The sequence below is a fragment of the Lutra lutra genome, chromosome X (assembly GCF_902655055.1).
Source record: "Lutra lutra chromosome X, mLutLut1.2, whole genome shotgun sequence".
Lineage (NCBI taxonomy): Eukaryota > Metazoa > Chordata > Mammalia > Carnivora > Mustelidae > Lutra > Lutra lutra.
Window position 1 is genome coordinate 85267334 of NC_062296.1, and position 13034 is coordinate 85280367.

At 41.2% G+C, this 13034-nt stretch overlaps 1 protein-coding gene across 8 annotated transcripts in view; it reads left to right on the forward strand.

Annotated features, from left to right (window-relative positions):
- Positions 1–13034, forward strand: part of SCML2 (Scm polycomb group protein like 2) — a 97686-nt gene that overhangs the window by 19777 nt on the left and 64875 nt on the right. For 5 of the 8 annotated variants that reach the window (XR_007124815.1, XM_047716328.1, XM_047716323.1 and 2 more), the window contains 3 exons: positions 2959–3027; positions 9825–9895; positions 10705–10939. Coding sequence is in view for 7 of the 8 variants with exons in the window: in XM_047716323.1 (XP_047572279.1) it covers positions 2959–3027; positions 9825–9895; positions 10705–10939 (375 nt within the window). In the remaining variant the exon portion in view is untranslated. The remainder of the gene's footprint in view (positions 1–2958; positions 3028–9824; positions 9896–10704; positions 10940–13034) is intronic. The other 3 variants (XM_047716329.1, XM_047716327.1, XM_047716326.1) reach the window with 1 other exon arrangement.

Sequence of the window (13034 nt, forward strand, 5' to 3'; positions counted from 1 at the left end):
ATAAGTGAGAAAACTGACACTCAGGGATTTTAAGTGAATAGGTCATACAACAATCTGTGACAGAGTCAAAATCAGAATCCATATATTCTAACTTTAATACGATTGGTTAAAAAATGCTTCGTCCTGGGGGCCTGGGTGGCTTAGCTGGTTAAGCGACTGACTTTTTTTTTTTTTTTTATAGAGAGAGAGGCAGAGAGAACAAAAGCTGGGGAAGGGTCAGAGAGAGAGGGAGAAGCAGACTCTTTGCTGAGCAAGGAGCCCGATGTGGGGCTCGATCCCAGGACCTGGAGATCATGACCCGAGCCAAAGGTAGATGCTCAACTATCTGAGCCACCCAGGTGCCCCAAGCGACTGACTCTTGATTTTGGCTCAGGGCACAATCTCAGGGTCATGAGATTGAGCCCCATCTTGGGTTCCGTGCCAGGCATGGAACCTGCTTAAGATTCACTCTCTCCCCCTGCCTTTGTGCCTCCCTAATAAACAAGTAAACAAATAAATTTTTAAAAAATGCTTCGTCTTGTGTTGCTTTAGTGAGAAGTCTGCTCACCCTGCCTTGAATATACCACACTCATTTTCACTCTCTCTTTTGTGTCGTGTAGTTGACCTTTGAACAACATGAGTTTGAATTGCATGGATCCACTTAATATGTGGGTTTTTTTCGTATAATGTTAGGAAACTTTTTGGAGATTTGTGATATTTTGAAAAAACTCCCAAGTGAACCATTTCTAGATTATTAGTAGTTAAGATTTTGGGGAATCAAAAGTTATTTGTGGATTTTCGACTGTAGGTAATAGGTACCCCTAACTTCCATGTTACTCAAGGGTCAACTGTATTTTCTTTTCTATAATACATCCTGCACACCTTTGCCATCCTAAATCCTGTTCTTCCTTCAAGACCCAGTTCAAGTCCTGTGTCTCTTATCAGCTTTTCTGTGGCTGACTGCTAAATGTTGTCCTCTGCTATTCCCAGTTTTGTCAAGTGTTTAGTTTAGTGTAGTCTCTAACTAGATTCTCAGCTTCTCAAGAGCAGGAACCATGCCTTTACAGTTTAACTTTCTCTCCTATTAGAAAGTCTTGCTGTAGAACTATTTAGTAAATACAACTCTGTACTTTCTTTGTACATTTAATTTTTGTACATTAATTTTATACATTTAAACTTTGTACATTCAAATCATTTAAATAGAAAGCACCTTATATATCCATCTTAAATGTTCATACATCTTGAAGAGGTGCACTGAGTCATAACCAGGAAGTAGATCTGTTACCTTAAATTGTATACCTGGTATCATTCATAGATCCTTCTTTGAGAAGCTTGTCGTTTGACAATTTGGGCATCAGTAAGAGAAAACAGTGATAGATTGGCAACACATTAAGTATGGTTAAATTCATGAGCTCATGTTTGAGCAAAACAAAACCCACTGTCATCTGTGGAGAATGCTTGGGATCCAGCTAATTATTTTGAAAATTAGAAAGTAAAGGAAAGAAAAGAAGTGTTGCTTGTGACTTTCCTATGTGATCTGTGCCTCAGGTAATTGAATATTTAAAGAGGAGAGGTTTCTTTCTATTCAAGTTTACTGGCTAATAAAGACAGGATGATAAAATTAGAATATCTCCATTTTGTAACCATTAATGAACTAATGGATCCAGGCAAAAGCCATCTGTGGCTGTTTAGATCACAAAAAGAAAGAGAGCTAGATATTAGGAGCCTCTTGTGAGAAGTACACACCACCACCTGTGAAGTCACCTTCTTCTCTCCGCAATAAAGCCAAACCTGAATCTGATTAAGCTCTTCTGAATCAAAATACTAGTACTGTCTATCTAGCTAGCTTTCTGTTTAAGATTTTATTTATTTGTCAGATAGGGAGAGCACAAGCAGGGGGAGTAGTAGGCAGAGGTAGGGGGAGAAGCAGGCTCCCCGCGGAGCAAGGAGCCCAATGTGGGACTCAGTCCCAGGAGCCTGGAATCATGACCTGAGCTGAAGGTAGACGCTTAACTGACTGAGCCACCCAGGTGCCCCACTAATACATTATATTTAGAGAAAAGATAAGGACCAGAAGAACCTGCACTACAGGAGCTAGTCAGCGCAATCCAGACTGTAAAACTAAACTGATACCATGAGCAAAAAAAAATTCCCAGAGGAAGAGGGGGGAAAAAAGAGGAGGAAGAGGAGCCTATAAGTATCAAAAGAGACTTAAGACATTTATTAGCCAGTTCTATATATGGACTTTATTTGGGTCCTGATTCAAAGAGACATACTTAAGACATTTGAGGAAATATGAACACTGACTGCTTATTTGATGTTATTAAGGAATTATGGTTAATTTTTTTCAGTATAATAGTATTATGATTAATTTAAAAAAAATGAGTCCTTTAAGATTTGTAAAGTCACAAGGTCTAGTGCTGTTGGAGCTCCTCAGCTTGGCACAGAGAAAAATCTCTGCCTAGTCTATTGAATTACATCATATTCAAGTTTCCCTCTTATGTTTTAAACTCTTAAAAGCATGCAGTTTATTTCTAGGGTATCTTAATTCTTTTTTTTAATTTTAGAGATGAGGTAGAGGAGGTTATGCTCCCTTTTGGAGCTTCCATTTGAGTCGAATGAGACATAAAATAAATGATCAAATTGTAGGATGCACAGTATGTTAGAAAGTGAAATCCTATTCAGAAATGAGGATATTAATTATAAAATTAAAACTGGGTCCTGTTAGAAAGTAGTTTTAGTTTATAGGTTTTATAGGACAGAGGGAAAGAATCTCAAGCAGACTCCCTGCTGAGCACAGAGCCTGATGCAGGGCTCGACTCCATGACCCGTGAGATCATGACCTGAGCCAAAACCAAGAGTATGACACTCACTCGACTGAGCCACCTAGGCACCCTAATTTATAGGTTTCCTAAGAGCTCTTTTAGACTTTTGCTATGGCCCTCCAATGTTGCTCACTATTTTCTTTCATTTTTTTAGATTCAATGGATGTCAAGAAGGAAAATCAAGAGAAACCTCCTCACTCAGGTACTTCTTCTGTACAAAATGGTAGGTTTTAAAGTAGTTCAGTACAATATATTTTTCTTTTCACTCACTGTTAATATGAACTCATCTTGCTTTCGGTATAGTCTATGTATAGTAAACTCCTGTAAATATAAAACCTGAGCAATAGGAAAGGTAAAAGATTTTATTTTGAAAATTTTACTTTGGCTTTATTTTAGACATGAATTGGTATGGAATTAAAGTAAAAAAAATCATACATTTCAGTATAATTTTTGCCAAATTAAAGATACCTAGCTAGTAATTACCATTTATTAACAATTAAAAATGATACTTTGATTGTTAATAGAAGCTCTTCTAGTATTAGAATCAATGTGAAAATCCTTTTTTTTTAAATCCTTTTTTGAAAGGTAGTTCATTGGATAAAAGCTTAGGCATTGGGAGGTCTGAGAGACCTGTTCTAGAATCCTGACCTCATTTTTTACTGGCCTTTTGACCTTGGGCAAATTACTCAATGTTCTTAGTCTCCTTTTCCTTTTCTGTAGCACAGGGATGATACTACTTACTTCATGGGACTGTTGGAATTAAATAAAGAAAATGAATGTAAAGCACCTAATATAATGCCTGGCATACAGTAAATTTTCAGTAAATGCTTATTAACCTTGAGTTATTAATTCATGTTTTAAATTTCATATCATGTACAGCAAGTGTATAGCACTGCATCAGAGACTCAGAAGGTAGGATCTGACCCATTGTACCTGCTCTTTTTTTTTTTAAAGGTTTTATTTATTTATTTGACAAAGAAGGAGACAGCAAGAGAAGGAATACAAGCAGGGGGAGTGGGAGAGGGAGAAGCAGGCTTCCTGCTGAGCAGGGAGCCCAACTTGGGGCTCAGTCCCAGGACCCTGGGATCATGACCCGAGATGAAGGCAGATGCTTAATGACTGAGCCACCCAGGCATCCCACTGTACCTGCTCTTAAGGAAAACAAAAAAATTAGTCATATGCACACAAAAAGGTGAATAAAAAAAAATAACTAACAAATTTACTGTGTTTATTGGTGTTTTCCAGGCAAACCTTTGCCCCTTGTTTTTCTGTTGTACCTGTCCTGCCAGCCCCATTCTTGGGGTAGTTCACCTTCTGTTTCTACAGGAAGGTTGCCTGGAGAGGTGATCTGCATGGAATCACTCTTTCTCACTGTGGCTGGACCCCCAGTGCTTCCTTAGCTCCCTTTTCCATTGACCTTATTTGTTCTTCAGCAATTCCCTCCAACCCCCAAAACCCTCCAAGGAAATGGAGCCATTAAGTTAAAATGTTCTTCCTTATCCCTACAGATTCTCCATCTGTTTTTTTTTAAATCATTTTATTGAGCTATAATTCACATACCATAGAATTCACCCATTTAAAGTATACAATTCATTGGTTCTTGGTATCTTCACAGACTTGTGCAGTTATCACCACAATCAGTTTGAGAACATTTTCATCATCCTAAAAAGAAATCCTGTGCCCAGTTAGTAGTCATTCCCTGTTTTTCCCCAATACCTTTTCCTTCTCTTAGCTCATGGCAACCGCTTACCTACTTTCTATCTCTATAGATTTGCTATTCTGGACCTTTCATAAAAATAAAGTTTAAAAAATACATTCTTAAAGAATAAAACTAGAAACTTTTCAAAATTTTCAAACTTGATTGGAAAAAAAATGAGATTACTTAATCAAATTGACAGATACCTGTGGATATTTCTCAGGGCCCTGACCCTAACATCTCATCTTACAGATCAGTGACAGTTGGAAGTGTACACGTGTACACCTATCTCATGAACAAACCTGTCAGTTGCCAGGCCTCTTTTCTGAGGGAGAATAACGTTCCTCTGATCCAGTCTGTCCATTAGGATAAGATGCAGAGGCAGACTGGGTCCTCAGGTTTGGGTAAGACTTTCTGACGATTTTGGCTCTGGGTCAAGAATTCCAGCTGTGGTATTATGGAAGATATGTCAATCTAAATTTCAGTGAACCTAAATCTAAGTAAAGCCTGTTGCTATGTGTGTTTCCCCTGTGTTATTGGTAGGGCCTCAGCACATGGGCAGCCAAACTGAGCAGTTTTGGGGACTGAAAATACTGCCTTAAGAATAAAGAAAAAAGTTAAAGGCTACATAGGATCATTAGCTAGCAATGTGATAGAAAATGGTCATATTGCAGAATACTCGTGTAAAGGATTTGCTAGCTCAAACTGTAGCCCATTCAGACACAATTAGTGATAAAATATTTAGGAAATTGTGTTAAGTGAATTTTTTTCCAGTGTCATTGAGAAATTTTACAAATGCACCTGGTTTATTTGAGGTATTATTGTGAAATAATTTTAGTTTCCCTGTCATTATCTTCACCTTACACTCCTTTCTTCCTGGAATGTTGGCTCTTTAATGATATCATAGATTTCCTCCTCCATTTTTTTTTTAAAGATTCATTTATTTGAGAGAGAGAAAGATGAGCAGGGGGAGGGGCAGAAGGAGAGGGAGAGAGAGAATCCTTACGCAGACTCTCCACTAAGTGTGGAGCCCAATGTGGGGCTTGATCCCACAACTCCGATCATGACCTGAGCTGAAATCCAGAGTCAGGAGCTTAACTGACTGAGCCACCCAGGCACTCCTGTTTTAAAAAAAATATTTATATATTTTGTTTGAGAGAGAGAGTGTGAGCGGGGATAGGGGCAGAGAGAGAGGGAGAGAATCCCAAGCAAGACTCCGTGCTGAGCATGGAGCCCAATGCAGGGCTTGATTCCATGACCGCGAGGTCATAACCTGAGCCGAAACCAAGAGTCCGATGCTTAACCAACTGAGCCATCCAGGTGCCCCTGTTTTGTTCTTTCTTTAATACTTTCCAAGGTCATATGATAGTAGAGCTTTAGTTAGAACCTTGGGTTTCCTGATTGTCAGGTTAGTGCTTAGGAGGTCACTGAAATATTCTGGTTAGTTAATTTTGGAACCATGGATCTCCATTTTCACTATTTTATTTTATTTATTTTAAATATTTTATTTATTTATTTGAGAGAGGGTGAGAGCTAGAGAGAGAGAGAGAGAGAGTACACGCAGAGGGAGAGGGAGCAAAAGAAGCAGACTCCCTGTTGATCAGGAAGCCTGATGTAGAGCTCAGTCCCAGGACTGGGATTATGACCTGAGCCAAAGGCAGATGCTTAACCATCTGAGCCACCCAGGTGCCCCACATTTTTCCCTTAAAAAAAACAACCTATGTATATATATATAAAATATGATTTTATTTATTTATTTGAGAGAGAGCGAGTGGGTGAGAGAGAGAGCACAAGCCGGGGGAGAGGGGCAGAGGGAGAGGGAGAAGCAGATCACTCACTGATCAGGGACCCCTGATTTGAGATCATGTTCTGAGCTGAAGGCAGACACTTAACCAACTAAGCCACCCAGGCACCCCAGTTTTCACTTTTGACAAAGCTATCCAGTATTAATAAATTTAGGCACAACTATGACATTTAGTTTTAGAATAATAATTCTCGCCTTTTACTCAGGGACATATGTATGCTACATCACTTAATTCTCAAAACACCTTGTACTGTATGTATTACTTTTCTGCATTTTGTAGATGAAGGAACTGAGGCTGAGAAACTGAAATGAATTTCTTAGGTCACATAGCTTGTAAGAAGAAGAGCCAGACTGGAAAAAGGCAGGTTCAACCTCAGAGCCCATATTCTTGACATTCTTCTGCATGCCGTTCAGCACTTCTTATCATCTACAAGTAGAATTAAACCCAGTATTTTTTAAAAAATGGAACAATCTTGGGGTGCCTGGGTGGCTCAGTGGGTTAAAGCCTCTGCCTTCGGCTCCAGTCATGATCCCAGGGTCCTGGGATCGAGCCCCGCATCGGGCTCTCTGCTCAGCGGGGAGCTTGCTTGCTTCTCTCTCTGCCTGCCTCTCTGCCTACTTGTGAGCTCTGTCAAATAAATAAATAAATAAAATCTTAAAAAAAAAACAAATGGAACAATCTATTATATTTATTGTTAAAAAAAGCAGGGTATAGGGGCGCCTGGGTGGCTCAGTGGGTTAAAGCCTCTGCCTTCGGCTCAGGTCATGATTCCAGGATCCTGGGATCGAGCCCCGCATGGGGCTCTCTGCTTGGCAGGGAGCCTGCTTCCTCCTCTCTCTCTCTCTCTCTCTGCTTCTCTGCCTACTTGTGATCTCTGTCTGTCAAAATTAATCAATAAAATCTTTAAAAAAAAAAGCAGGGTATATAGTATTATGTATGACATGCTTAATACCATGTGTAATATGTGTGCATACATATATAAATGCATAAACACACATAACAGTGGTTTGCTGAAGCCGGCTCACACCAGCTCAGGAGAGCCACTTGTGCACATCTCTTCCCAGCTTTGTAGTTGTCGACTTTACTTTTTCACCTTCTGATGAGCCATGGTGGTGGTATTTATACCATAGAAATCTGTAAACACTACCAGTCAGGCTTTTTTTTTTTTTTTTAAAAGATTTTATTTATTTATTTGACAGAGAGATTACAAGCAGGCAGAGAGGCAGGCAGAGAGAGGAGGAAGCAGGCTCCCTGCTGAGCAGAGAGCCCGATGCGGGGCTCGATCCCAGGACTCTGAGATCATGACCTGAGCCGAAGGCAGCGGCTTAACCCACTGAGCCACCCAGGCGCCCCCCAGTCAGGCTTTTTATTTGTATATTCTGGAAAGCTGGCTGTTAAACATTTAATAGCACTCCATTTGTGTGTATGTGTGTATAAGTATTCTACCCTTTGAAGGGTGTATAAGATGCTGGTTATGCAGATTCCCCAGGAAGGGAAACTGTCAAACCCAGTATTTTTATAGTAAGGAAATTAATCAAGAGCATAGGTGGTTGATGAGAATTCAACTCCGTATGAATTGTGGGGTGCCTGGGTGGCTCAGTTGGTTAAGCGTATGACTCTTGATTTTGGCTCAGGTCATGATCTTGGGGTCTTGGGATCGAGCCCCGAGTGGGCTCCCCACTCAGCCGGGAGTCTGCTTCTGTCTCCCCTCTGCCTCTCCTTGCACACAAACCTGCATGCATGCGCACACGCACTTTCTACCTCTCTAAAATATATAAATAAATCTTTAAAAAATAAACAAAAAAAACTTTGTCTGAATTAATGGTACTTTTTATACTGCTATCAAGTATTTTTCTCAGTGTCTTAGCAGTCTGACTGAAACAACAATTGAAGAGTGCAAGCCAGGCAAAGTACACTGCTTTATGACCTTCAATACCATTGTAATACATCATGAAGACTGAGTGAGAGAGAAGGGACAGCAAGTGTTGGTAGAAAATATAGATCATTAAAATAATTCATATCAGTGACTGTACTGAAGACTGGTTTACTGCTTTGTTCTGCCACCATATTCTTGATACCATGTATGGAGATCTAAAAGTCAATTGAGAGGCAACTCTGGTTCCCAGATTTTTTTCTTTCCCTAAAGCATTGCAGAGGTAAGATTCTGTTAGACCCCATACCTAAACACCTTTAGTTCTCCATGAAAAAAGAAAGAAGTGTCTTTATATTAATGGGATAAAATGGTCTTGAGTATACACATGTCTTTTTTTTTTAAGATTTTGTTTATTTATTTGACAGAGAGAGAGAGACAGCGAGAGAGGGAACATAAGCAGGGGGAATGTCAGAGGAAGAAGCAGGCTTCCCGCTGAGCAGGGAGCCCGATGCAGGGCTCGCTCCCAGGATCCTGGGATGGAGCCCGATGCAGGGCTCGCTCCCAGGATCCTGGGATCATGACCTGAGCTGAAGGCAGATGCTTAACAGCTGAACCACCCGGCGCCCCACACATGTATTGAGTAAATTTATATTAGAGACAGATGAGTAGAATTTGCTATTACTCGATAAAAAATTCTTTAGCTGTTCTTAGAGTCTGCATTTTTAATATATTTTTTAAAGATTTTATTTATTTATTTGACAGAGATCACAAGTAGGTATAGAGGCAGGCAGAGAGAGAGAGAGAGAGAGAGGAGGAAGCAGGCTCCCTGCTGAGCAGAGAGCCCAATGCGGGACTCGATCCCAGGACCCTGAGATCATGACCTGAGCCGAAGGCAGAGGCTTAACCCATTGAGCCACCCAGGCGCCCCAGAGTCTGCATTTTTAGAATCATTGTGCTAATTCCTCATTACAGGGAGAAGATCTGGAGTATAATTGTATCAGAGCCATTATTATCAGAAAGTTGTCTTATTTTTTTATTTCTATGCTGATAATTAAATGCAGATCAGGAAATTTGAATCCGCTCTTTAGGAAGTCTTTATTTATTTATTATTATTTTTAAAGATTTTATTTATTTATTTGACAGACAGATCACAAGTAGGCAGAGAGGCAGGCAGAGAGGCAGGCAGAGAGGGAGAAGCAGGCTCCCCGCTGAGCAGAGAGCCCGATGCGGGGCTCAATCCCAGGACCCTGAGATCACGACCTGAGCCGAAGGCAGAGGCCTAACCCACTGAACCACCCAGGCACCCCTAGGAAGTCTTTTTTTAAAAGAGATAAGGGGGACGCCTGGGTGGCTCAGTTGGTTAAGCGGCTGCCTTCGGCTTAGGTCATGATCCCAGCGTCCTGGGATCGAGTCCCACATCGGGCTCCTTGCTCGGCGGGGAGCCTGCTTCTCCCTCTGCCTCTGCCTGCCATTCTGTCTGCCTGTGCTCACTCGCTCTCCTCTCTCTCTGACAAATAAATAAAATCTTTAAAAAAAAAAAAAAAGAGATAAGGAACTAAAGCCCCATTTTACCCCTGATAGTTAGTATACATATTATATATACTAAAAAACCCCCTATTTTGTATATGTGTTCTTTTTTTTTCCAGATGATTTCCACTGGGAAAATTACTTGAAAGAGACTGGATCTTTGAGTGCCCCTTCGGAGTGTTTCAGACAGGTATGCCAAAATTCTATAGATATTGTATATATTAATGTGAATGGTTAATTTGTTGAGGGATGTCTGTGTGATTGTTAGGTTCTAGCAGTGTGAGGAGATAATGGGATTGTGGTAGTGCCACTTAAGGGCCAGATGGTTTCTTTGCATTCATTCATTAAGAATTTACTCTATGTCTGGTATACTTAACCTTCGTGATTGTCCATCTGGAGGGAAAGACAGACATGTAAATAATTAATTATGAAAAGTATGATAACTCTATACTGGGAGTGCTCACAGAAGAGGTGACATCTGAGATGGCTGGAATGAGGGGAAGGATATTCCAGGCAGAGAGAACATCCAAAGCAAAGGCACATAGGTGTAGAAGAACATGAGTGTTGAGGGATAGCGTGAAGCCCAAAGTGGGTAGAGGTGATAGTGAGGACTTGGACTTAGGCAGTGGTGAGCTGCCAGTTGGTCTTTTCAAAGGGGAATGGCCTAATCAGGTTTTTATTTTAGAAAGCCACTCAAGGTACATTTTATAGGCTGTATTTGGGTTGCCTGGAAGTGGGCAAAGGAATAAGATCAGAACGGGCAGTGTTTTTATGCCCATAAAAAGAGAGGGTTTGGAGATCTTTTCCTTGACCTTTATAGTTCTTTTGCTCACCATCTGCTATGACTGTTACTTAAAACATTTCACAGGTATTCTGGTAACATAACTGACTGTTTTTCTTACAGTTGATGCATTTTAACAAAACTTTTTTTTGTGTGTGTGTGTGCGCGCTTGTGTGTCTATACACACACACGCATACACATATCTGTAACATATACAGTCCAAGGTTCCACCAGCTAATGACTTCAAAGTTGGTATGAAATTGGAAGCCCATGACCCTCGCAATATGACTTCAATATGTATAGCCACGGTCGTTGGAATTACTGGTGCCAGACTACGTTTAAGACTGGACGGTAGTGACAACAGAAATGATTTTTGGAGACTTGTCGATTCTCCAGACATACAGCCTATTGGGACATGTGAAAAGGAAGGGGACTTACTTCAGCCTCCACTGGGTAAGGATAAACAGTTTTTAAAATAACATATTCTTACTAATGTAATATTCAGTAGAAAAAGTTTCAAGTGGCCTTTCATTTATTTTGAAGATTTTATTTTTTTTAAGATTCTATTATTTATTTGAGAGAGAGAGTGTGTATGAGCAGGGGGAAGGGCAGAGGGGGAGGAAGCTCTGCACTGAGCACCAAACCCCATGTGGGGCTTGATCTCATGACCCCAAGATCAGGACCTGAGCTGAAATCAAGAGTCAGCTGCTTAACCAACTGAGCCACCCAGGCACCCCAGATTGGATTTTTAAGTAATCTTTATACCTAGCATGGGACTCGAACTCAAGACCCCAGGATCAATTTGCATGCTGTATGGACCAAGCCAGCTGGATGTCCTGAAGTAGCCTTTTAGAAATCTCTTCTGGGCATTTTTGCAAATAGATGGTTATTGTGGAGAATGTATGAGAGATCAGCTCAGTACCATATGTTACAGAGTTTCAATGTAAATACACATTTGGTATATGTGTGCTGAAGGTTCTCCACTCCAGGACAAGACATATGCTATCTTCAAACTTGACATGTCAAAAGCAGCTCTACCAGGTCACACATGCAGATTCAGAAACCCTTCTGGGGGAGAAGTTTATAGCATTTGTTACTGAGTCACTTCCTCCCTCATTATTGTCTTTTGACCCATTCAGCATTTTCAGCGTGGGTGGGGGAACAGGGGAAAGGTAGGATTCCACATCCAGACCCCAGTTTCAAACTTGGCAGTTTCATTATAACTGCTATGAGAAGAAATCATAGTAAGAGGAGGAGGGATCAGTACCTTTAGATCTTTGAAAAGGAGGAGATTGATGGAACGTTATAGCAAAGGTTTCGAAGTACAAAGCTCTCAATTTTGACCAAGTTTTTGAAAGCTAAAAAGTATGTGACTCCAGTTTTGGGTAAAATTGTTTTCTCTTAATATTTACTTATTTTTTAAAGATTTATTTATTTTAAAGAAAGAAAAAGCACGCATGTGCAAGGTGGGGAGGGATAGAGAGGGAGAAAAACTTTAGCAGACTCAATGTTCAGTGCAGAGCCTGACGCAGGGCTCGATCCCACAACCCCAAGATCACGACCTGGGAGGAAACCAAGAGTCCAGCAGTACCATCCAGGCATCCCTGTTCTGTCTTAATATTTATTTAGATGTATTCCAGGGGTGCCTGTGTGGCACAGTTGGTTAAACATACAACTGCTGGTTTTGGCTCAGGTCATGATCTTAGGGTTGTGAGATTGAGCCCTACGTTGGGCTTTGTTCCCAGCACAGAGTCTGCTTGAGACTCTTTCTCCCTCTCCCTCTGCTCCTACCCGCTGCACTCACGTGCACTACCCCCCAAATAAATAAATAAGTCTGAAAAAAAAAAGCCTGGGGGCACCTGGGTGGTTCAGTCTGTTAAGCGTCCGCCTTTGACTCAGGTCATGATTGCCAGGATTGTGTTGGGGTGGGGGGGGGGAATCGTTCCTGGATTGAGCCCTGCATCAGGCTCCTTGCCCATCTCTCTCTGCCTGTTTCTCCCTTTCCCTGCTTCTTCCTCTCCCTCAGCCTGCTGCTCCCCCTGCTTGTGTTCTCTCTGTCAAATAAATAATAAATAAATCTTTGTTTTTTTAAAGATTTTATTTATTTATTTGACAGCCAGAGATCACAAGTAGGCAGAGAGGCAGGCAGAGAGAGAGGAAGAAGCAGGCTCCCCGCTGAGCAGAGAGCCCAATGCGGGGCTCGATCCCAGGACCCCGAGATCATGACCTGAGCCGAAGGCAGCGGCTTAACCCACTGAGCCACCCAGGTGCCCCTGGTGTCCCCAAATATTTAGATGTCCTCTGATATTCTGTAGAAAATAAATTATTTCCTTTATTACTTCTACAGTCTTTAAAAAAAAAAGACATTTATTTATTTATTTGAGAGAGAAAGAGAGAGCACGAGGGCAGGATGAGGGGCAGAAGGAGAAGCAGACTCCCTGCTGAGCAGGGAGCCGCATGCGATGCAGGGCTTGATTCTGGGACTCTGGGATCGGGATCATGACCGGAACCAAAGGCAGATGCTTAACTAACTGAGCCACCCAGCATC